The sequence below is a fragment of the Chiloscyllium plagiosum genome, unplaced genomic scaffold (assembly GCF_037043375.1).
Source record: "Chiloscyllium plagiosum isolate Xiang-an unplaced genomic scaffold, Cpla_swu_hap1 HiC_scaffold_12, whole genome shotgun sequence".
In the NCBI taxonomy this organism is placed as follows: Eukaryota; Metazoa; Chordata; class Chondrichthyes; order Orectolobiformes; family Hemiscylliidae; genus Chiloscyllium; species Chiloscyllium plagiosum.
Genome location: NW_028270150.1, coordinates 50,268,769 through 50,294,830, shown reverse-complemented (window position 1 = coordinate 50,294,830; position 26,062 = coordinate 50,268,769). Strand labels below are relative to the sequence as shown.

General features: G+C 40.4%; 1 protein-coding gene and 1 long non-coding RNA gene across 5 annotated transcripts in view; one reads left to right on the top strand and one right to left on the bottom strand.

Annotated features, from left to right (window-relative positions):
- Window positions 1–24,782, top strand: part of LOC122555173 (uncharacterized) — a 154,801-nt gene extending 130,019 nt beyond the window's left edge. Inside the window, exons 3-5 of one of the 2 annotated variants that reach the window (XR_015758862.1) lie at window positions 5,863–5,959; window positions 20,823–20,971; window positions 24,556–24,782. This is a non-coding gene — a long non-coding RNA (uncharacterized LOC122555173). The remainder of the gene's footprint in view (window positions 1–5,862; window positions 5,960–20,822; window positions 20,972–24,555) is intronic. The other variant, XR_015758861.1, reaches the window with a different exon arrangement.
- On the bottom strand, window positions 21,362–24,709 carry nhlh2 (nescient helix loop helix 2). 3 transcript variants are annotated; one of them, XM_043700903.2, is made up of 2 exons: window positions 24,574–24,709; window positions 21,362–22,827 (listed from the first exon to the last, which is right to left on the bottom strand). In XM_043700903.2, exon 2 carries the CDS (start codon window positions 22,789–22,791, stop codon window positions 22,432–22,434), a length of 360 nt encoding a protein of 119 aa, XP_043556838.1. In that variant the 5' UTR covers window positions 22,792–22,827; window positions 24,574–24,709; the 3' UTR covers window positions 21,362–22,431. The 3 variants fall into 3 exon arrangements, with proteins under 3 accessions (XP_043556838.1, XP_043556837.1, XP_043556839.1); XM_043700902.2 differs by lacking the exon at window positions 24,574–24,709 and adding an exon at window positions 23,215–23,438; XM_043700904.2 differs by lacking the exon at window positions 24,574–24,709 and adding an exon at window positions 23,211–23,429.
- Window positions 24,783–26,062: the final 1,280 nt, after the last annotated feature.

Sequence of the window (26,062 nt, the reverse complement as noted above, 5' to 3'; positions counted from 1 at the left end):
CTAATGCCGGTCCCTGTGAAATCTAGCAAAATACAATCCTCCAGTTTGAAATACAACTATTCACCACGTGTTTTGACAGGTTACAGGCCTGAAACATTGGGGGAAATCTTCTTCAGGTCTCTGGGACCTCTCTCATCAGTTGGAGAGCAAGCAAGCCATCCCGTGCCACCCCTTCCAGGGAGTGCCTCCTAAACCACAAGTCAATCAGGCAATGCCAAGTCATTCCCTGAAATTTAAGACCCCGGCAGGAAAACAAAAGCCCTGAACATCTTGTGTCCAGGAATATTTATTACCCAGCTCTGTTCTTTGTTGAACCAAGTCTCCATTTTGCCAAAATATCATATTTTGACTTGGCTTTCTCCTCCTTGCAGCTCATCAACCTTACTTACCACATTCTGCAAGTTCATGTATTGTACAAGAAGTTTAATGTTTTGTGTGTCAAGATGCTGAATTTGCAAGCTGATAATCACCGCAAGGAAAATTGGGTATCTAGGACCTGAGTGAACTTGGTAGAAACTGTGTATCATCTTAACCAATCTTTCTTTTTATACAGAATCCCTTACGTGTGGAAACAGGCCATTCAACCCAACGTGTCCACACCGACTGTCCGAAGAACATTCCACCCAGACCCATCCACCTACCCTGTAACCCTGCATTTCCCATGGACAACTCATCTTATCTACATATCCCTGAATACCGAGGGCAATTTAACATGGCCAATCCACCTAAGTTGCACATCTTTGGACTGTAAGGGGAAACTCGGGCACCCAGCGGAAACCTCTGCAGATGCGGGGAGAATATGCAAAACCCACACAGACAGTCGTTTGAGGGTGGAATCAAATCCAGGTCTTGTTATTGTTGGGTGTCATCCTGTGCCACCTTCATGTCCAGTACAGCATCACTGTGACAGCTGTTGTAGGTCATTCATGTTGTGATCAATACTGACAATGAGTCTCTTGTGTGAGGTGTCTCTGCATTTCACTATGGATTTTAAACATGCAAACAAATGAAAAAGAGGCCATTTGGCCCTCTGAGCCTGTTCTGCTGTTCAACAAGATCATGACTGGCCTGATTTTAATCTCAATTCTACATTCCTACATACCCCCAACAATTTTTTATCCCCTTGGTAATCAAAAGTCTATTTAAGGTGCTGTTAAAATATTTAAAGACTTTGTATCCACAGCCTTTGAGGAAGGGAATTCCAAAGATTCACTCTCTGAGAGAAAAAAATCTTCCCTCATCTGTTTTAAATGACCACAGTTCTAGATACTCCCAAAAGCGGAAATGTCCTTCTAACATCCATCTGGTCAATTCCCCTCAGGATCTCAGTTGTTTCAATTAAGTCACCTCTGACTCTTCGAAACTCCAGAAGATACAACATAGACTGTTTAGCCTTTCCTCATAAGGCAATCCATTCACTCCAGGTATTAGTCTAGAAAACCTTCTCTGATCTGACTCCAATGCATTAACACCCTTCCATAAGTACACTGACCAATATTGTACACAGTAATCCAAGTATGGTCTCATTAATGCCTTGTGCAACTGAAGCATAATCTCTCTATTCCTACATTCAATTCCCCTCACAAAAAGGTGCTGGTCCCTCATTGACAATATATGTGTCAGCTACCTCACCTCACAGCTCATGGATGCCATTAAAAACATGTGGGACTGCAATGCCATACTTCTTGCCAGATCTTTGAAATACTACTGGGAGCACAGCAATGTTCATGTCTGCTGACACCTCAGCTACCTCAAGCGGTAATTCCTTTGCGTGTTTTGCTGACTGCCTTATCTCCATTCCCTTACCTCCAACAGAAACACCTCCAGAAACACCTCTAGTGAGCACTACTGACTGAACTGTGCAACTTGACCTGTTCAGCAAACCTTTCAAAGTCCTCTATGTCTGCAGCCCGATGGAGGTGTTCACTGCCCTTTAAACAATGCGCTTTCTTTTGACATGTCTGAACTTCCATCCAACACCACAGGTTCCCCCACTTCCTGGACATGAATTAGCTGCAAATGGGAAAATCCAGAGCTTTTTGTCCCTGAATTGGAAAAGTCCTTGCCAATGTGCCATTGATGAGCTCTGAGCTCTGAGGTCTGAAGAATGATCATTAACCTGTAGTGGATTGCCTTGTTGCAGATGCTGCCAAGTCTGTTGTGTATTTCCAGCATTTTCTGACTTTATTGCAGCCTTTTTAACCTTTGCTGTTCCTTGCTGCCTGACTGCCTCATGTGCTATAGCTCTTACTGCTTCTTACCAGCCTGGTCCCAGGATATATTTCCTTCCCCTCCCCTATCAGCATTCCGTAAAGACCACTCCCTCCGTGACTCCCTCGTCAGATCCACACCCCCCACCAACCCAACCTCCACTCCCGGCACCTTCCCATGCAACCGCAGGAGGTGCAAGACTTGCGCCCACACCTCCCCCCTCACCTCCCTCCAAGGCCCCAAAGGAAACTTCCATATCCGCCACAGATTCACCTGTACCTCCACACATATCATCTATTGCATCCTTTGCACCCGATGTGGCCTCCTCTATATTGGGGAGACGGGCCGCCTACTTGCGGAGCGTTTCAGGGAACACCTCTGGGACACCCGGACTAACCAACCCAACCACCCTGTAGCTCAACATTTCAATTCCCCCTCCCACTCCACCAAGGATATGCAGGTCTTTGGACTCCTCCATCGTCAGACCACAGCGAAACGACGGTTGGAGGAAGAACGCCTCATCTTCCGGCTAGGAACCCTCCAACCACAAGGGATGAACTCAGATTTCACCAGTTTCCTCATTTCCCCTCCCCCCAGCCTGTCTCAGTCAAATCCATCAAATTCAGCACCGCCTTCCTAACCTGCAATCTTCTTCCCGACCTCTCCGCCCCCACCCCAGTCTGACCTATCACCCTCACCTTGACCTCTTTCCACCTATCACATTTCCGACGCCCCTCCCCCAAGTCCCTCCTCCCTATCTTTTATCTTAGCCTGCTGGACCAACTTTCCTCATTCCTGAAGAAGGGCTAATGCCCGAAACGTCGATTCTCCTGTTCCCTAGATGCTGTCTGACCTGCTGCGCTTTTCCAGCAACACATTTCCATCTCTGGTCCCAGGATCAGCCAAACTGAAAATCCTCCCAGCAAGTAGAATCTACAAGCCGAACTTGGCAATAGTCATAAGCAAATTCAAATGAATAGAGTTGTCACTGGAGCAGTAAGTGTGAAAGATCAGAAATGGCAAATTGCCTTCCTTTGTCTACAGGACGCAAGTCTAGACACCTGGTCTGAAATCTAATCTGCAGCTGCCAGTCTCACAGTCCTGTGATTGTAAAGCCTTGAGAGCTTATTTTAGCTCAGCAGTAGCCTTTTAAAGTGAATATGGTACCAAGATATGAAAATACAAACATAGCAACATGTGAAATAGGAGCTGTGCCATTCAATGATCTATCTGTGTTTCAATTTTCACATTTCCACTACCCGAATAATCCTTGATTCTCATATCTAAGGAGAATCTATCCGCCTCAGTCTTAAAAATATTCGATGAACCAGCCTCCACCATCAGGTAGAGTTCCAAAGTCATGGAGCCCTCTGAGAAAAACAATTTCTCCTCACTTTTTCTCCTTAAAGGATGATCCCAAATTTTAAAACAATTCAGCCCGTTTAGAAACTGATGCATGTCCACCTTGTCAAAACTATTCAGGAGCTAATACACTACAATCAAGTCACCTCCTCACACTTCTAAATGGGTGGTGCGTGAATGGATGAGCTGCCAGAGGAAGTGGTAAAGGCTGGTACAATTAGAGCATTTAAAAGGCATCTGGATAGATATATGAATAGGAAGGGTTTAGAGGGATATGGGCCAAATGCTGGCAATTGGACTAGGTTAGTTTAGGATATCTGGTCGGCATGGAAGAATTGAACCGAAGGGTCTGTTTTCATGCTGTGCATCTCTATGACTCTATGTGGTCTTTATAACCATTTCCATTAATTTCAACTTAATATTTTTGATTCCACAAAGTTCTACTATATTTCTCATACACTGCTTGTATGACTTGTAATGCGGGCTCAGAACATAATTTCATGATGATATTACTTGAAACCACATTCCCTTTTGTCTGCACACTGATGGTTGCTGATTGAACTATTTGTCTTCACAGTCAAGTTTGATTGAACCAGATTCACAAATGCCATCAAATTTCCCTTCCTCAAGAGCTCAGTGAGTGTCCACTCTGTAGAGGAATTGGGGTTGATCAGAAGATTAGTCCATCACTATTTTATGCTGAGGTTTGAATATCAAACAAATATTTCTTTCTTGAGTAGTTCTTTAATAATCCTAACAATTATTTCAGCTTCTTTGTTCGATATTGAATAGTAAAGGGGAGTAAAGTACATTTGACACCAATTCTCCTTGTGTGAGAGTCTAGTTCCATAATTTCAGAAGAAGGGATCACACATTTAAGGCAGAGATGAGCAAACGTTTCTTCTCTCAGGGGGTAGTGAATTTGTATAATCCTTTACCACAGAACTCTATTGAGGCTAAGTCATTAAGTATGTTCAAGGCTGAGATAGATAGACTCTTAATCTGTAAGGGAATCAAAGGCAATGGTGAAAAGGCAGGAATATGGATTTGAGAATTATCACATCAGCCATGATCTTACTGAATGGTGGAGCAGACTCAATGGGCTGAATGGCCTATTTCTGCTAGCATGTCTTATGTTCGGAATTCGCTTCATGAAAATTTGGAACAGAGAAAAATCAAATTGTACGCCATTTCTAAGATTGGTTCCATTGGTAATCTATGACAATCAAAAATAGAATGTAAGTCATTAATTGTTCATCAGTCAGCACTGCTGCCTCACAGTGTCAGGGACCTGGGTTCAATACCAGCCTCAGGCGACTGTCTGTGTGAGGTTTGCACATTTGCGCTGTGTTTGTGTGGGTTTCCTTCTGGTTCTCTGGTTTCCTCCCACAATCTAAAGATGTGCAGTTTAGGTGAATTATTGTTCAGGGATGTGTGGGTTAGGTGCATTGTCAGGGGTAAATGTTGAGTAATGGGGTCTGAGTGGGTTATTCCTTGGGGGGGCTGGTGTGGACTTGTTAGGCCAAATATCCTGTTTCCACACTGTAGGGGGATTCTGTGAATATTGGTGTTTTAACACGTGTACTTTACGTTTCTCCACTTTGAGTGACTAACAATGGATACCACAAAATTGTCATTTTTCTTCTCACAAAAATGTCCATGAATTTTTTTGATTGGTTGAGGTGGCCAAAATCATGACTGCAAAGGGGCTTTTTCACATTTGTTTCCATAGTTTTGGCAGATATGTTTTCTTATCAGTGATTCAAGATTACTACCTAGACAAGGCCAATAATCAAAACCTCTTACTATAGATTTCATTATGACATTTTCTGTGTGTTCAGTTTGGAATTCTGTAAACATTGTATCTCTCAAAGAACTAGGTACCACCACTCCATGATGCAGCTCTGCTCATATGTCAACTCATTGTAACTATTGTGAAATAGGTTCATTTCCTCAATCGTATTCCAGTCAAATTCTATTCACTGTTTGTTCATGGGATCTTTTCAACACTGAAGTTTCTGAATTTTAGCTGCAATTTTAGTCGCAGGTAAAAGCATCATTTACTATTCCTATTGTATGAATTTCACCTTGAAAGATTAAAAGTAACATTCTGCAGATGTTGGAAATCTGAATTAAAAGCAGAAATACTGGAGAAATCCAACGGGTCTGGTTGCATCTATGGAGAGAGAAAATGGGTTAACATTTTGAGTATGGTATGACACTTCTTCAGAACTATTGAAGAAGAGCCAGGTTGGAGTTGAAATATTAACTCTGTTTATCTCTCCACAGACACTGCCAGACCTTCAAAGATTAATTGATAGTTCTCATGAGGCAAACTTAACAATGCAATCTCCTTCAAACTGAGATGTTCAATGCTGTGAGAGAGGTACAAACTACCACTTCATCCTTGTTACCACCATCATCCTTATTGAAGACTGTACTGGGTTAACTAGCTACCAGGGCTGTGTAATGTATAAAATGCAAAGTTTCTACCATCAAAACCTGGTGGAAACTTTTGAATCTGAAGATGAATCAGTACTTTCTTTTCTATATGCACAAAGTTGTATTCACTCTCAATGAAATTATATATTACAAATGCTGTAGGCTTCTCTTGACCATTATCTACGACTTGACTGATCACAGTTTAAATTCCATTTTGTTTTAAGTGTCACATTTGACTTCAAGTCAAGTTTTATTTCAGAATGAACATGTTGGATATCTATTTTGCTTCTCTTGCATGCATCATAACAATCTTATGCATTAGATTATTTTAATTTAATATACATGATAAGATCTATTTTTCGATACTCCCAACCGTGTGCTGTCAAATCTGGTACCTGTATAGGCTATTTCAATATTTGTTACACTCAATCCAGCCTAGGAACAAAGGCAGGATATATGAGCTTTTCAATAGATTGCACAAACCGGTTCAAGGGTCGCTGAACAGCTGTTCAACAATGAGTTTTAGTCAGTTAGTTGGAGGCAATCAGAGCAAAATATATTCTTTTAGGTTGATGGTTAATCAGGTTTTTAGAAACAGTAGGAAGAGACTCCAGACCATAAAAATGTTGGTGCTAGCAGTCTCCAGTTAGCCAGACCTCAGGAGAAGTTCAATGGAGCTGAGAAAGTAGTGCTGAATTCCTGGCACTGTGTCGGAGAGAGTTAGGTCTCAGAACAAGCCCTGGGAGCAATTCATAATTTACTGAAGCTGAGAAATAGTGAAATACAGAGGAATTCAGGGGCAGTGCCAGCTTAGTGAAGCATCCTGTCTGAAAAAGTGCTGAAATTGTGACTTGCGTAGGTGCTGGAATACAGTTTTGAGAATCCAATGGACACAGACTCAGGGATGATATTGAACTACCAGACATGAACTGTCATTGAAACAGTCCTAGATGGAGTAGCAACTCCAGAAGTTCCAAGGCTAAATCTTCAAAATTCAAAAATTGGAATGCCTTACAAGGGAATATAAGTTTTAAACAGGCTTGGTGACCACAGTGTCATTATCATTTTGGGTGATTGGGAGGTAGGGTGGAGTTGCTGCAGAGTATGTGCAAATTGTCTTGAATGTATCCATTACTTAATGTGTGGTCTGTAGATGTTTTACCTGAGATTACCTATTAACCCACATTTACTTGATTCTTTAATACATTTAAGTTAGATCATTGTATTTTTTTTGGATTGCTTTACTTTTCTAAACTTGCATAGTAAAGTGCAGCTTATTTAAAACTACAAAACCTTTTGGCCTTATTGTCAAAGTACCTCGATCTTAAGTTTCATTTACTTCAAACAAAAATATTACTGATCTTTAGCCAGATTGCATAATTCTGTGGGCTTCTCCAGATCATAATACACTTTTCTTCACCATGTCTCGGAATGGACCTAACACCATTACAAGATCAGGCAAAAATCATGAACAGAATTGGAACATACCAAGAAAACATCCATTAAAAATCTTTCCATTGTGTTATTAGGTTCTGGTCATTGAAATCCCAGGTCACATGTTCAAATGTCTTTCTGAGGATGTACCTTGTGAGCCACCTGACCCCTGAGAGAAAAATGCCCTCTCTCCTTCTCTGCACATCCATCATTGCTGCCTCCTAAACAACATGAAAATATCTTGGACTCCTCTGCCTGCGATGATACTCTTTTTCTTCACCTTGAATGTTTCTGCTTCAGTTGCTTCCAGGTTTGAGTGTTCCAGTGCAGCTTCCTTTTAAAAGGGGCAGACTGCCTATAAAGGCGAGTGGTCAGCTAGATCTTGTGTTCACCTCTGGTGGCCACATACATACTGTCAGCAAGCTTGTGCAGCTGCTAGAAGGTTCATGGTTGCTATGCTCGTAAATGTTACCATTGTAGCTGACATCACAGTTGCAAAATATGGACCATTAATACATCTTTTTCCATATAATAATGTGAGACTGAATAGCGTATTGGAGAGGTAGCAGTAGTCATTAACATTGACAGCATCCACACATGAAGGTCAGAATGATCTCACATTAATTGAGATTTAGCAGAAAAAAGGGATATTCACGAAAGGGAATGAACTCAAATCCTAGACGCATGAAATAGAATGACCTTCCGCATTAACCCTCTGGATGAATTCCCACAACACATAGGCAATTTTGCGGACAAATTTCACTACTGAAAGAAATGCTAAATACTTAAATTCTTCTGAGAGTTTCTTTTTGCATGTGCTACTTTTTCCTAGCTGATTTTATTTCAATAAATCCATGAATCAAATTATTAATTACATCAATCAGAAATACATGGCATGCAAAACAATGATGAATACTTTTGAGCTTTGACACTCTAACACTTTATGGGCATGGACTATGTTCAAGATTTTTAACACCACAATTACATAAAGAGAAAATATTGTGCCGGTAGCACTGACATTAAATTAATGGCTGCATCCCTCCCCATGGTTCAGTGAATAAATGTGTTGTGTGGTATTCAACATGATAAAAGATGGCTCAATTTTGATTCCTTATATATATTGAAACAGTTAATCTCATTCAGGGTGGTGGTGTATACAACTAGCTGCAGTATCAGGTTGTTAGGAAAAGGATAACTGTTTAGATTAATATTTGGCTACACTCATTGGAATTTTGTACACATGAATGTAGGATAAGAATTGGTTAAGGCTGAAGCTCAACTGTTAGCCACATTCATTAGATATCCTGTCATGCTGAAGGTTCACATGTACAGAGATGACATAAAAAGATATATTGGCAAGTCAGTGCAATAGATGGAATCCTATCTTGGCATCATGATTGTCTTCTAGATAGAAAGGTAAGGGAGAAAAATCAGAAGTAAATTGAGACTACAATTTAGATTCATACAAATCTTCTATCTTGCATGCTTATGTTAATGAGTTCCATAGCATGTGTTGCAATGTCATTTGCACACTTGATACATATTTCACAACGTATTCCTAATTTTTGCAATGGTTCCAATACTATATGAATAAGTATTCCCCTCATAAAAATTATACCTCATGAAAGTAGTGCAATTTGTGTGTACTATTTTGTCATTTTGTAGTACATTTCAGATGGTAATATTCAAGGTGAATCAGGGATATATGACTAGGAGTTCAACCATGCTGCATCCAATTTAAACCATATCATGGAATTTAGGGATTGTAATGTGTGCATATTTATTCCACACTAATTGCATCACCAGGCGTGTTAGATTGGGCTCCTTCAGAGGTGTCCATAGTGTGTGTTGGAAGCATTTAAAATGTCTATAATAATATTTAAATAAATAAACTTGCTGTTTGGATGATGTGAATGTTGTGGGAAAATTACGTTTATGTTGTGTGAACAATGATGTTTAGAGAACAGAGTTTTCATTGGTGGTGAGATGAGGTAGAAGTGGTGAACTGTGATGAGTGATTGTAAGGTGGGAAATTAATCTTGGGAGGGGATCATTGTGAGTAGTGATGTTGAGGTTGCAGATGTTGTAGGGGTGAAGAGAAAATAATTGAGGTAAGAAGTAAAATTCTTCCCATGAGAACTCTGATGAGGCCTTTGATATTTTTCCAATGTTGTCATCTGCAATGCTGGTTGTACCCTCTATCCATGCCATTGACTTGCTTGCAGAGGTTTCACGGTGTCCTTGCGCTCATGTGGAGAATGAGCTGTTGTGAATCCTCTGAGCACCATGTACTCATTTTCAGCTGAATCAAATTTCTAATATGTGATGTAGACTGTGGGATGTCCATGCACTGGCATTATTGGAATAGGTAATGGGCTGGATTAAGAAACCCTTAGATGAGGAACGTATGGTGTGGCAGAATTAAGGGTTTCTTTAATGTGACAGGATTGGGGGATGTTCCTGGCATTTGAAGAAAAGGGTTGATTTCATAGGAAAAAGATATGCAATTAAAATAGCAAATTTCATGTCTTCAGGAAATCCCAAAACACTTTACAGCTAATGACCTACTTTTGATGCTCAGTCAGTATTATATTGTTGGAAACAGTACAGCCAATTTGTTCATTAGACACGTCAGGGGATCACAAACAGCACTACGCCATGGACTGATTGCCTGTTTTTGTGATGTTGATTGAGTGATAAATATTGAAGAGGATAGCAGGGATAACGCCTCGTGTTCTTCTTTAACGATGTCATAGAATCTTTTATGTCCACCAAGAGAGCTGACAGGATTCCTATTTATCATCTGAAAGACAAGCGCCTCCAATAATGCAGGAATCCTTTAAAATTAGGCTGGAGTGTAAACCTTGAGTGAAACTTGGACAAGCTACCTTCTGATTCAGAAGCAAATGCTGTCACTGAGTCACAGCTGACTCATATCAAAAATGAAGAATTCTCCATTTCAATGACATCAAAGGAAGTTGAGGTTGAGGGGGAGTTAGGCATGTATACCCTACATTTGGCATTAATGTGTGGCTGGTTCAAGAGTTCAGGCTCATATGGAGAATTAAGATCCTCCAGGTTTTAGTGAGGAGTGTAGAAACAGTTGAATGTGTTTTTCTGGGCTGTTTAAACTTTGAGGGGTCTTGAAGTCTAGAGAACTTATAGAAAGACCAGGAAGTAGAAGAATCATGTGAGGGGAGCTCCATGGGGTCAGAGTGGCAAGATGTTGATCCTGAGATCTTGATAAAGGGAGATGGGCCCAAAGGACAGATTTATTTGAAGTGCTTTTAAGGGTTCTTAAGGACTGGGGGATGAGCCACAGAACATTGCTGAGTCAAGAGTGTGGTGCTGGAAAGCACAGCAGGTCAGGCAGCATTCCTGATGAAGGACTTTTGCCTGAAAGGTCGATTTTCCTGCTCCTTGGATGCTGCCTGACCTGCTGTGCTTTTCCAGGACCACACTCTTGTCTCTAGTCTCCAGCATCTGCAGTCCTCACACTCGCATAGAACATTGCGCTGTCTAATTGCGTCAGGCAGCAGGATCTAACAATGCCAGTGGTGTTGCGATTTCAAATGTCTAGGTTTGAAAATGTATTGGTGTTTTTAAGGATGTTAATAGTGGTGGGATCAATAAAGGGGAAACAATACATGTAGTATTTTTGGATTTCTATATGACATATAGCAAGGTTCATCACTGAAGGTCAATATCCAAATTGAGGACTGATGGAATCAGGAACAATATATTAGTGTGGGTATTGCTGCAAAAAGTCACATTTAATCAAAGCTTTTCATCTTGTACTCATCAGGACACATTGCAAAAACACAAATTCAAGGGAAAAAGTGTCCTGTCTGTCTCAGATTAAAGATATCTCAAAAGTTTGATCAACAAGTGAAGGTAGCTTCTTTATGCTCCTAGTATGCAATATTAACAAGAGCTGTGTTCACTGCTAACAGGATGCTGTTGTCAAGCCAAAAGGACATTCTGCCTTGCCTACATATGAATAATATGGATCTGAATTTCAGTACTGATGCCCCAAAGACTGTGGATTTGTATCAATGTTTGAGCATAACCTTTCAGCTGTTCGCAACAAGCAAGGTACTGACTGTACCCAACCCCTTGTTGCAAGACTCACAACACAATGTCACTGACAGTCTGCTTGCCAACCAATCACCTCTCTCCTCTCATACATTATAAATGTTGGCTTATCCCATGAATTCTTCTGCAATGTCCTGATGAGTACACAACAAAAAGCTTTGCTGCCTTTTTTCAGCAAATTCAAATTTTTCACTACCACATTACTATTTACGAAATTATGCATTGAGGATTGGTTACTGGGTAGGAAGCAGAGAGTAGGTTAAAAATAATATTTTCAAATAGATAATAGACAATAGACAATAGACAATAGGTGCAGGAGTAGGCCATTCTGCCCTTCGAGCCTGCACCACCATTCAATATGATCATGGCTGATCATAATCAGTATCCTGTTCCTGCCTTATCTCCATAACCCTTGATTCCACTATCCTTGAGAGCTCTATCCAACTCTTTCTTAAATGAATCCAGAGACTGGACCTCCACTGCCCTCTGGGGCAGAGCATTCCACACAGCCGCCACTCTCTGGGTGAAGACGTTTCTCCTCATCTCTGTCCTAAATGGTCTACCCCGTATTTTTAAGCTGTGTCCTCTAGTTCGGCACTCACCCATCAGCGGAAACATGTTTCCTGCCTCCAGAGTGTCTCAATCAGATCCCCTCTCAGTCTTCTAAACTCAAGAGTATACAAGCCCAGTCGCTCCAGTCTTTCAGCGTAAGGTAGTCCCGCCATTCCAGGAATTCACCTCGTGAACCTACACTGCACTCTCTCAATAACCAGAATGTCCTTCCTCAAATTTGGAGACCAGAACTGCACACAATACTCCAGGTGTCGTCTCACCAGGGCCCTGAACAGCTGCAGAAGAACCTCTTTGCTTCTATACTCAATCCCTCTTGTTATGAAGGCCAGCATGCTATTAGCCTTCTTCACTACCTGCTGTACCTGTATGCTTACCTTCGTTGACTGGTGTACAAGAACACCCAGATCTCTTTGTACTGTCCCTTTACCTAAATTGATTCCATTGAGGTAGTAATCTGCCTTCCTGTTCTTGCCACCAAAGTGGATAACCATACTTTTATCCACATTAAACTGCATCTGCCGTGCATCTGACCACTCACCTAATCTGTCCAGGTCACCCTGTAATCTCCTAACATCCTCTCACATTTCACCCTGCCACCCAGCTTAGTATCATCAGCAAATTTGTTAATGTTATTACTAATACCATCTTCTATATCATTAATATATATTGTAAAAAGCTGCGGTCCCAGCACGGATCCCTGCGGTACCCCACTGGTCACTGCCTAACATTCGGAATTGGAGCCGTTTATCACTACTCTTTGTTTCCTGATAGCCAACCAACTTTCAATCCAAGTTAGTACTTTGCCCCCAAAACTATGCACCCTACTTTTGCTCACTAACCTCCTATGTGGGACTTTATCAAAAGCTTTCTGAAAGTCCAGGTACACTACACCTACTGGATCTCCCTCGTCCATCTTCAGAGTTACATCCTCAAAAAATTCCAGAAGATTAGTTAAGCATGATTTCCCCTTCATAAATCCATGCTGACTCTGACCTATCCTGTTACTACTATCCAGATGTGTCGTAATTTCATCCTTTATAATAGACTTCAGCATCTTTTGCACCACTGAGGTCAGACTAACTGGTCTGTAATTTCCTGCTTTCTCTCTCCCACCTTTCTTAAAAAGTGGTACAACATTAGCCACCCTCCAATCCGCAGGAACTGATCCTGAATCTATCGAACTCTGGAAAATAATCACCAACGCATCCACGATTTCTCGAGCCACCTCCTTCAGTACCCTGGGACACAGACCATCAGGCCCCGGGGACTTATCAACCTTCAGACTTAACAGTCTCTCCAATACCAATTCCTGGCAAGTATAAATTCCCTTAAGTTCAGGTCCTTCAGCCACTGTTACCTCAGGGAGATTGCTTATGTCTTCCCCAGTGAACACAGATCTGAAGTACCAATTCAATTCTTCTGCCATTTCTTTGTTCCCCGTAATATGTCTTCTGTTTCTGTCTTCAAGGGCCCAATTTTAGTTTTAATCATTTTTTTGCCTTTCACATACCTAAAAAAGCTTTTACTATCCTCCTTTATATTATTGGCCAGTTTACCTTCGTACCTCATTTTTTTCTCTGCGTATTTCCTTCTTAGTAATCCTCTGTTGTTCTTTAAAAGCTTCCCAGTCCTCCATTTTCCCACTTATCTTTGCTATGTTATACTTTTTCTCTTTTAACTTTATATGTTTCTTAACTTCCCTCATCAGCCATGGCCACCAACGCCTCCTCCTAGGATCTTTCTTCCTTTTTGGAATGAACTGATCCTGCATCTTCTGCATTATATACAGAAATATCTGCCATTGTTCCTCCACTGTTGTTCCTGCTAAGGTATTGCACCATTGAACTTTGGCCAGCTCCTCCCTCATAGCTCCATAGTTCCCTTTATTCAACAGAAATATTGTCACTTCCAATTGTACCCTCTCCCTCTCAAATTGCAGATTGAAGCTTATTGTATTATGGTCACTACTTCCCAATGGCTCCTTCACTTCGTTGCACAATACCAGATCCAGAATTGCCTTCTCCCTGGTAGGCTCCAGCACCAGCTGTTCTAAGAATCCATCTCGGAGGCACTCCACAAAGTCTCTTTCTTGAGGTCCAATGCCATCCTGATTCTCCCAGTCTACCTGCATAATCCTGTTGAAATCCCCCATAACTACTGTAGTAACATCTTTGCGACAGGCCAATTTCAACTTACATCCGACATCCAGACTACTGTTTGGGGCCCTGTAGATAACTCCCAAGAGGGTGTTTTTACCCTTAGAATTTCTCAGCTCTATCCATACTGACTCTACATCCCCTGATTCTAGGTCCCCCCGCGCAAGGGACTGAATATCATCCCTTACCAACATGGCCACCCCACCCCTCTGCCTGTCAGTCTGTCCTTACGATAGCACGTGTAGCCTTGAATATTCATTTCCCAGGCCCTGTCCACTTGAAGCCACGTCTCAGTTATCCCCACAATATCTTATCTGCCAATTTCCAAAAGAGCCTCAAGCTCATCCATCTTATTTCTAATGCTTCGTGCATTCATATATAGTATTTTTATTTTGTTACTGCCCTCACCCTTCCCATCAACTCGTATTTCACTCAACCTTACAGCATGATCCCTTTTTGAGTTTTCTGCTTCATTGATACATTTGTCTTTCTTGACTTCCCTTGTTCTAACTTTCCCTTCAATTTCCTTCTTAAACATCCAGTTTGTCCCCTCGCCCCCCACCCCCGCTATTTAGTTTAAATGTAGCTGTGTTGCTCGTACAAGTTATAACAAGTTGAGTGCCATAAAGATCAGTGTGGCCTCAGCTATTTACAATCCATACTGACAACTTGGACAGTGAAACTGTGACAAATATATCCCAGTTCTGGTGAAACAGACACAACATGAATGGGCAACAATTTGGCAGATGGAGTATTATGTGCGAAGTGTAAGGTAGTAAGAATAGAAGAGCAGAATATTTTTAAGAGGTGTTAAATTTGTTAATGTTGGTGTTCCAAGAGACTTGAGAAAAGAAGCTGTGAAGAAGAGGCAAGGATGTAGACAGGAGCAATTTATGGCCATCAAGGTGGCAGGTGCAGTATAATGTAAGAAAATGAGAGGTCACATGCTTCAGTAATCAGAAAACAACAGCAGAATATTTTTAAAAGCCACAAAAGTTTGAAATGTTAATGCTCAGAGGAACATGGATGTACTTGTGTCAGAAACACAGAACATACAGGCAGTTTCTAGGAAGATTAAAGGTATATGGCCCATATTACAAAGGGTTTGAAGTATAGCAATAAGGAAGTCTTGCTAAAATTGTTCAGGGATATAATAAAGCTACTGCTATAGTACTGTGTGTAGTTTTAGTCACCTTAGAGTCATAGAGATGTACAGCACAGAAATAGACCCTTTGGTCCAACTCGTCCATCTAAGGAAGGCTATACTCACATTAGTACAGTGAAGGCTTTCTAGATTCATTTCTGGGTTGAAAGGTTTATATTGTGATGAAAAGCTGAGCCTATACTCTCTGGAAGTACTCTTGCAGAGTGCTTCGTAAAATAGGCTGAGTTAGCATGGAGGAGAAAGTGAGGACTGCAGATGCTGGAGATCAGAGTTGAGAGTGTGGTATTGGAAAAGCACAGCGGGTCAGGCAGTATCCAAGGAGCAGGAGAATCGACATTTCGGATATAAGCCCTTCATTAGGATCAGGAATCCTGGGTCAGCATGGCTTCTTCAAGGAGATATTTTCCTAACAAATCTGGTAGAATTCTTTGAGGAGATAATGAGCAAGTTAGCAAAGAAGAGCCAGTGGACATGATTTATTTGGATTTTCAGAAAGCCTTTGACAAGGTGCCACAAAGAAGGTTTTTGAATAAGGGCAAAAGGTATTACGGTTGGACTGACATAGACAGATGATGGCTGACTGGCAGAAGCAGAGAGTTAGGATAAAGAGGTCTTTTTCAGGAAGGCAGCAGGTGGAGTTCCGCAGGGGTCAGTGTTGGCACCACAACTGTTCACATTATGTATTAACAATCTGGATGAAGGAACTGAGGGCATTGTTGCTAAGTTTGTGAAATAGCTGTACAGAAGCTGGTATCCTGTTGCTTTTATTTACATGTGCACAGTATGTGGGATCTGACCAGCCAGCTCAAAGCCAGTTCCTAGACTAAGGAGACCTTCTGAATCTCCTGTTTATGTCTGTCAGCCAAGGCTTCCTGATTGGCCCGGGTTAAAAATCCCAATCAAGAATCCACAGTTACTGAGATCCATCTGCCCATGGTTTAATCACTACAGTTTACAAATGATACAAAGATAGGTGGAGGGACAGATTGTGTTGAGGAAACGGCAAGGCTGTAGAAGTACCTGGACCAGTTAGGAGAGTGAGTAAAAGTGGCAGATGGAATTTAATATGGGGTTAAATACAAAGTGTGATATTATGCACTTTGGTAGAAAGAATAGAAGCATAGAATATTCTCTAAACAGGGAAAGGCTTTGGAAATTTGAATCACAAAGGGACTTGGGGATGCTTGCTCAGGATTGTCTGAAAGTAAACATGCAGATTCAGTTGGCAGTTAGAAAGGCAAATACAATGTTAGTATACATTTTAAGAGGGCTAGAATAAAAAAGCTGAGATGTACTGCTGAGGCTGTATAAGGCTCTGGTCAGACTGCATTTGAAATATTATGATCAGTTATGGGCACTGTGTCTAAGGAAGGATGTGCTGGTGTTAGAGGGGATCCATAGGAGGTTTACAAGAATGATCCCAGAAATGAAGGGCTTGTCACATGTGGAGCAATTGAAGACTTTGGGTTTGGACTCAGTGCAGTTCAGAAGGAAGTGGGGGAAAACTTCCACTGAAACTTACAGATTGCTAAGAGGCCTGGATAGAGCAGATATGGAGAAAGATTATGACCTGATGGTCACTATTAGGAAAGATTATGACCTGAGGGAACAGCCTCAGAGTGAAAGCATGAACCTTTAGAACTGAGTGAGGAAGAGTTTCTTCAGCTACAGTGTGGTGAATCTGTAGAATTCATTGATATAGAGAGCTGTGGAGGCCAAGTCATTCAGTGTGTTTTAAGACAGAGCTAAATTTGTTCTTGATTAGTAAGAGGATCCAGAGTTATGGGGAGAATTGGTTTGAAAAATGTATCAGCCATGATTGAATGGTGGAGTAGAAGGGCCAAATCGCCTAATTCCGTTCATACATCTTATGGTCTTATGGAATATATTAAAAAAATGAGATGGTGTCACTGAAGCACAAGACTTAGAAGTGGCTTGACAAATTAGATACTGAGATTACTTACTGTGATTTGGAACCCAGATGGTATAAAGAGAAAGGAAACAATATGAATGCTTGGAAATGAAGATATTGATTATACTAGATCACCATTTGAAAAATTCAACATCAGTCAGACCATTTGTCACTTTTACTATATTTTTGCCTTCTGAATAATCTAGAAGATAAGAGGAAAGCCTTAGAATAAGGGGGCAATATTTTAGGATTGAGATGAGGAGAAATTTCTTTACTCATAGGGTGAAGAATATTTGGAACCTTCTACTGTAGAGGCTTTGAATGTTTTTGGTTAAGTATATTTTGTTAGATCAAGATCAGTTGGAAGAACTTTTGCCTGAGTCACAAAGTTCCCAGTCCAAATCTCATTTCAAGAATTGAACATAGAAATCAGGACCGACAATCCAGCACAGCACTAGGGATAAACTAGTCTGTTGAGGGGCTGACTTTCAGATGTGTTAAATCTTGGCCATATCCTGGCCAATATTTGTCATGAATCAATATCGCAATTTATCTGGTCATTACCACATTGCTGTTTGTATGAGTTTGTTGTGTGCAACTTGGGTGCTTCATCTCCTATATTCCTACTTTGATTACAATTGTAAAAGTATGTAACTGGCTTTCAAGTGTTCTGAGAGATCCTGCAGCCAAAACAAAAAGTACTTCTTTAAATGTATGATGAGGAGGTTCTGGTGTTAGATTGGGGCGGACGAAGTTAAAAATCACACAATGCCAGGTTATAGTCCAACAGGTTTATTTAGAAGTATTAGCTTTCAGAGCAAAGGAGCAGCAATCCGTAAGCTAGTACTTCCAAATAAACCTGCTGGACTATAACCTGGTGTTGTGTGATTTTTATCTTTATATATGAGACTTTATTTCTGATCATTGAGACTGAGATTTTTAACTTTCACTGAATCAAGGGATATGAGGAGACAGGAGAATAGTAATGTTGATATTGGAGATCAGCAAAGATCTTATTGATTTACAGAGCAGAGTTGAGAGCTATAGGCCATGCTAAATTGCCCACTGTCCAGGGATATGCAGCCTAGGTGGATTAGCCATAGGAAATGCAGGGTTACAGGGATAAGGTAGGGACTGGGTGGGATGCTAATCAGAAGGTCAGTGTGGACCTGATGTGCCAAATGGCCTGTTTCTATATCGTGGGGATTCTATGATTCTAAAGGAGGAGTAACATGGAAGTTAGCTACAGCAAGATCACTAAAAATCTAAACAAAGAAGGAGTTTCTGGAATCTCAGCAACAGTAGCATGGATGGAATGGCTGGGAAAGAAGAGCAAGGAACTGATTCTTGGATTAGATAAATGTCAGGTCAGTGGCTACATGGTAGAATATATCTATAGACATTAGCCAGCTGGTGATAGAACAAATGTGAGCTGTAGCTCAGGTCAGGCCGGAGGCTGAATGAATAAAGGAGGCCATTTAACTGTAAATGCCAATAAGCATCTGAAAGGACAAGGCCCAGGGTGTTATGTAAGGGAGATAGACCAATTAGAAACAAGTGTAAATAATAAGGTTAGCATTTGCAGTTTAGACATGGTGGACAGATGCGATAAGAAAAGTACGATTCTGACCAGGAAAATTGGAAAATTTTAAAATCAGTAAGTATTACACTCCAATAAATAACAAACGTATTGGAAGCCTTTGAATATGTCAAATAATGTGGATTGTCTTGATATTGATTCATTCCCTCAAGGACATTTTGGAAGGACACACACTAGTAACATATTCACTAATAACATATAGACTGATATTTAGGCATTCAGTAGTAGGAACTTGTCTAAATGGTTATAAAATATTTTATTTTAATGAACTGATGAAGTAGTTTTCATTATGGCAGCAGAATCAGGCTCCACTATTTAGATTCTTAACCTTCTAATATTAAAGCATTTTCAAAAATTATTTGTGGTTCAATTATGATGCTCCTCTTGATTGAATGAGATGAAATCTAACTTTTCATAGGTTTCATTGTATTCTGCGTCAAAAGATCTGAAACTTTTCCTTCGCTCAGTGACTAGCATTCTTGCCTTAGAAGGACAAAGTTGTGGAATCAAGTTTCATCTTAGAGACTTCAGCCTATACTCTGGACTCATATGCAAGTGAAGTAGTAAGGTACTGTTGGATGCAGAAACATGCTCTGAAATGTTGCATCATGAGTTTGAATGTCCTATTTGAAGGACATGGAAGATCTGTGGTGCTATTTGAAGTAGAGTCCTTCCCAGTGACACACCCAGTAACTATCCCACAACAGACATTTGCTGAAAACAGATGGTCATTTCAATGTATGCGTCACATTTTAATGCATTTGAACTGTGTATTGCTGACTAGGCCGGTAATTATTTCCTATTCCAAATTGCCCAGAGACCATATTGCAATGGGTTTGGAATTGCAAGTAGGCCAGATGCGGTAAGAAAGGCAGATTTCCTTCCCTAAAAAGCATTAGTGTGTTCCTCACTACCTTTCCCATCAATCAACCACAAATGAGAATGGTTACATAATCAGCATTATTCCAGATTTTTGTTGGATTAAAAATTCACCATCTGCCATGGGATTTAAACCTATTTTCTCAGAACTTGCCCACTGAACTTACTCCCCCCTCATGTCACTATGGTTACCAACATTACAATATTTCTGAAGTGCTTAATTAGTTGTAAAGTGCTTTGGAGGACATGCAACTGCTTTAACAAGTTGTTGGGTAGCTAAATTAGCTACCAATCGGCGTGGTCATCAAATGCTGTGTGGAATCCAGGGCTCTCGGTAGCTACACCATGGAAATTTCCAGTGCTTGCAGACACATTTATTGAATGAGTTTAATTTGGGTTACTGTGAAATAAATTTATGATTGGCCTGTGAATGAATGGTGTTGAAAGGTCTTTCCTAATTTTAAAGTTTTGGTCACTCGTGAAGCATTTCGCATTTATACCCTGACCGTTTCTGTTGATGTCCAATGGTTAGTGCTATGTAGTGGCCTAGGTAGTTCACGCGTGTTGTTGGAAAACACAAGTAAACCCTAAAACAAGGCACAAATTCTGCTTCAGGCACAGAGAGTGCTGGCGAAATTCTTTTATCAGAATTTCTCCCCAAGAAATCACGCAGGGCTCGAAGCATCCGCTCTGATGCTGTCTCCACAGATGCTGCCAGACCTGTTGAGTTTCTCCAGCACTCTGTTTCAGATTTTGCTTTTATTTGAGTGATAACTTCAGCTTATTCTATCCGGGAACATTGATGTTGCTCCTCATCTTTACAAAATTGCCATTGACGCCTCAATCGTTGGTTTATTCGCAAAGTATCTTTCCAGAAAGCTTACTGACAGGTAGTTTTGATTACAGGCCCCATAACAACAGCGTAGTAGCATGGTGAGGTACAATTACAATGTTCTAAAGCGTGTTATCTTTGTGGCCTTTTTTAATCACGAGCTCTTACAGAAAGCGGACTGAACAAAGAATAATAATCGCCTCGAAAAATAAAGCACACGTTTGGGATAGGGATGTCTCTCTTCGTTTCCCTAATATGGAGGAGCCGGTGTTGGACTGGGGTGGACAAGTTAAAAATCACACAACACCAGGTGAGAATCCGTTGGACTATAACCTGGTATGTAATTTTTAACTTCGTTTCCCTAACGCGCACATCAAGACAATCACACTCACTGGTTTCTCCCTGGGGAAATGTGACATCATTTTAAAAATCTCACCCCCTTGCCACATCAAGTAATAAACAGGCACACTGTTCTCCACAGATCGCCCGTACTCACAGCAATTTTGAAATCTTGTGTCGCGTTCAAGGCAAGATCCAACTGGTGGATTTCTTTAACTCCTTGAAGCCTCCCTCGCAACGTCAGTTTGAATTTCATCCTTTTAGTGGTAACTGTCGTATTGGCAACATGTTAAATTCGCTGACTAATGTAAGGCAAAGATGTGTATCTTTCTGATTTGGGAATAAAAAGACAAGACGGTACTTTTCATTTTTTTATTGCCAAATGGCACCATTCAGGAATAGATATGAAAACTACCTTATATAAACCAGCTCGGTGTTTCAACCACAAAATATTCTGAACTAGGCAAAAAACACATTTAGAAACCCTGAAAAAGACGAGATTCTTTGGATGTCAGTTTGATATGTCCATTTTTTTTTGTTTGTTTTTTGTTTTTTACAAAATCCGCGCACTTCAGGGGTGCTAAGCAGAGACCGGGGGATGGGGGAGGGTTGGGGGGTGGGACAATTAATAGAAATTCAGTTTTTGGTTCAATTCGATTGGAGATGATTCGCCCAGATTATCTCTTAAATGTTTTGAAGGACAGACTAAAGCATGGAAAAAACTCCTAGGAGTTGCTGCACAATCTGGGAATCCTTCTCCTTTTGTTTAACCGTGTTCATAACTGCGACACATTCTACCAAACAAAAATAAAATAAATAAACATGTTTATACAACAGCAACCGCCACGGACCTTAAAACATTTAAATAAAATTAAAGCATCAAGTGCGAGTGCTCGACTCTTCTAGAAACAACAAAACTCATTGCACCAAATATTGAAGGTGGGGAGGGGAGGGGGGGGGGGGTGAGGGTGGAAATAAGACAAACAGAAAAGCGTCTACCTTCAGAAACAAGTGCGATACAAGAGGCAAAAACATCACTGCTCTCAAAACAGCAACCTAGCACGTCGAGAAAGAAGGACAGAATTAACAGCTCACAGCTCTCCAACAGAAGGTGTAAACACTGAACTGAGAACAGGTGGCACAAAAAAAACTGACAAACATTTATATAAAAAATAAATAAAATAATATAGAAATATACTAATTATCAATACGCACATTTATAAAAAATAAAATTAAATATAAATATACCGCACCCACTAACACACTTTAAGGTCACAAATAGATTTTTAAGTTCCATTTGTTTTGGAAACGGTGGCACTTGACAACCTCCTCAAACTTTTTTTTTAATTTCCAGTTTTAAATCCACAAACTTTACTTTTCCCATTCTGATCTCCACTGTTTCTCTGTCTGTCTGTCTCCCCCACTCACTGCCTAGACATCAAGGACATGGTTCAGGTAGGAGATGTAGCAGATGGCCAGGCGGAGGATCTCAATCTTGGAGAGCTTTTTATCAGGAGGCAGTGTTGGCAGCAGTTTGCGAAGTTCTGCGAACGCCACATTAAAGGCCTCCACCCTGATGCGCTCCCGGGTTGCGTGAGCCGTGCGGTACTTGGCAGTGGCTCGCCGCCGCCGGCGCTTCTCCTCCCGGCTCAGTGTCTGCTGGACTCCCCGTTTGCCCTCGGCCTCATCTGGTTTGTCCCGCACGCAGCCTCCCCTGGCATCGGACAGCACGGACTCGCTTTCCGAGGAGCTGGGATTCAGGTCCAGTTCAGTCTGATCCGAGTTCAACATCCTGGACAACACGATCCGAACTGCAATGGGATACACCTGAAGATGCAAGAGAGGAGGGAAAACGGCTTGATATTTTATCAGAGTAAATATCCCCAAAGCAGAAACGGAGGGAAGTAAATCCAATACTAACAACAGTGAAGTGACTATAGCTCCAGCGAATAATGTTCAAAGTCGAGCAGCATATAAGAAGCCTTTAAATTAGAAATGCACTGAACTACAAAACAGACCGAGCTGTCCAGACAATAAACGAAAAATACCATATATGAGGTTACCCAAATAATAATAAAATCTCATGCATTCACTTTGAAACGGAAACAAACATTCAGGGAAACACAGAAACATATCATTAAACGTCAGAGTTTCCACTAAGAAAATACCAGTGTTTATCAACTCAACATCTCAAAATAAACACTACTTACTCACACTCTTGTGTGTACACTGTGTAATACCAGTTAAGGCTACATTTCCCGATGTATCCATCTTCTTCGCCCAATATTTTATTTAAACTATTTCTTCTGCATTCAAATCTTAATTTTAAAGTCTGATACTACCCAGCATCCATTTAGTCCTTTATATCTATCTATCTATCTATCTATCTATCTATCTATCTATCTATCTATCTATCTATCTATCTATCTATCTATCTATCTATCTATCTATCTATCTATCTCTGGTTAGCTTTACGTATCTGTAACTGTATCAATCTAATCTTAGTTTACAGCTGTTTATATTTCGAGGGTTATTGATTCTTGCCTGTACGGTTATTACTCAAGGCCAGCAGGATGTTGTATTTATAATGGATATTAAATGAATTTATTAGTAAACCTTCTACGAGATTAAGACAAAGGCTTTGTTCGCAGTATTCTTGATATGTGACCAGCAGTAATCGATGTTTGCCCGTGTAGAATATTAATTTATTATTATTTCATTTGGAACCGAGCCGGGGTGAAAGGAGAGACAGATTCAGGCACCATCTGTCACCCGGAAAAGCAGACTGCAGGGACATCCTCACACCCAGACACACACAGATACACTCACACTTATATATACACAATGTGCACCGAGACTGAACTCTACTGGGTTTGAAGGAAAGGGGGCAAAAATAGGGATAATGGACTGAAATAAACACATGTAGACCCAACTAACACATAGCTACACTAAGACCGAATCATCGTCAATGTGAATTGATACATTCGATGTGCTGGAATAAATAAAATAAGCATATAAACTAAAATAGTCACACAGCTAGACACAAAAGAGATAGGCTTCTAGGGAGCCAAGTGTATAAACCGAAACCACAATAGTGTAAAAGCAAAAGGTGCATTAAACCCAAACCGTCAACGAAAAAAAAAACAGTCTGAATATGCAAAGTGTAGACAATAGTCTGAAATAGAAACATCTTTCCAACCCAGCTCTGAACACACGGAGTATGAACAGTTAGAGTCGAGGCAGGGAAATGGGAAAATAAAGAAATTGAACGGATGGGAATGCAGGCAAGCTGCCAGAATAAATAAATACTCACAAATTAAACTACAGCGATAATCAGATTACAGCACCATTATTTCTAGTAAAGTTAATCATTGTTTTAAGAAGTTGGCTTTTCTATTTCTTCACATGGTATAATTAAGTTTACATTTCGCCTTTTAGCGAATAGCAGACGGCAACGGTTTTTTTTTGTATCTGGAGAATATTTGAAGGTTTCTGATATAATTTAGCGCCTCTTCCTCCTGACTGGTAATCCGTATATACTGTTTTACGTTACAGAGAAGAAAACATTCTTACCAGCAACGGAGGAAATTGCAGGATCCAATGGAATGGATCTAGATCGACTTTGTAAAGAAAAGCAGATTCCAATGACTAACAATTTTTCCTGAAGATCTTATCTGGCTTCTTTATCCACAAATCAGCCCTGAAGATCCTGGCATTTTGTGTCGGGTCAAATCTCTGAAACGACCGACAAGAATTTAATAAAATGCCCTTTGAATATCTGATCCCAGCGGCAGGAGTTTGATAAAATATCGTTCGAGTGTCTGATCGCGGCGGTAAGAGTTTGATATAAAAGATGTCCTCTCCGCCTCTGATCGCGGCGATAAGGGTTGTTTCTGTCTCTGTCTCTCTGTCTCTCTGATGGTCCTGTCTGATCTTAGTGGAGATGGAGATGAGCGAAGGGCTTGGCCAGGCTCGGGGGCCGGGCTGGAACCAAATCCTCTTTTAATGGAGCCTCCGATTGGAGAGAAATCTCCCCAGGAGTCACCTAATGGGATCCGACATCTGTCACAAACTGAGAATATTCACAGAGCAAGCACATTCAACAGATTCATATCACAAATACAATATCACAGATGCCAATCCATTTTGAAATACAATCCACTGTGCCATAATATAGTCAAATAAAACAAATCACACCTCACAGCACAGTACTGCAGAAACCAGTCGGGATTAGAATGTATTCCATGTTTCGAGAAATATCTGGATATGAAAATCATACCACATCAATAGTATCTCATAATCCAATGTACATATAAATATAAGGTACGATGTTATTACGAGATAAACAAATCCGTACCCCATCTGTGATATGATTCAATCAAATGAAGTCTACAATAAAACATGATGTTATCCTACCCACATAGACAAATTCGCAATAACACAATGCGGATTTAAATATAATACTTGGTGTTACTCTGCTGATATTACACATTTAAATGAGGCCACACTATATAACATATGGTGTTACACAAACTCCGATCTCATCTATCAGCATCACTTATCCCCTGGGTAATGTTAAATATAATATTAGATCTTAATACTTTGACAACAATAATATGCAGATTGCATTGGAAGAATGACTAAATCCAAACGAAATTTAAATATATAGCAAGCTATTAAACTCGCAATAATTCCTAATAATTCATTGAAGAATTATGGCTGGCACAGTCTGCCAATTTACACAAATTCTTACCATATTACAGAAGTGCTCAATGTAATGGAAATTTAGACATAACGCATGGTTTTGTGTTTTCAAACAATATTTAATTTTGGCATCTATCCTAGGACGCCATTCAATGAAGATTGTAGTAACTTATGAAACTTACAATCAAAAATGAGAAAATACAATTTTAATTACCACAACGTTCAATTGTACATTTCCTTAACAAGTATCTGTCAGAATTAAAAGGGTTTGTATTATAATATAATTGAGATCACAATCGTAGTTCCGCATAAGTCCTATATATGGGCCCAAGTATGCAATTCATAACAGCAGAACCAA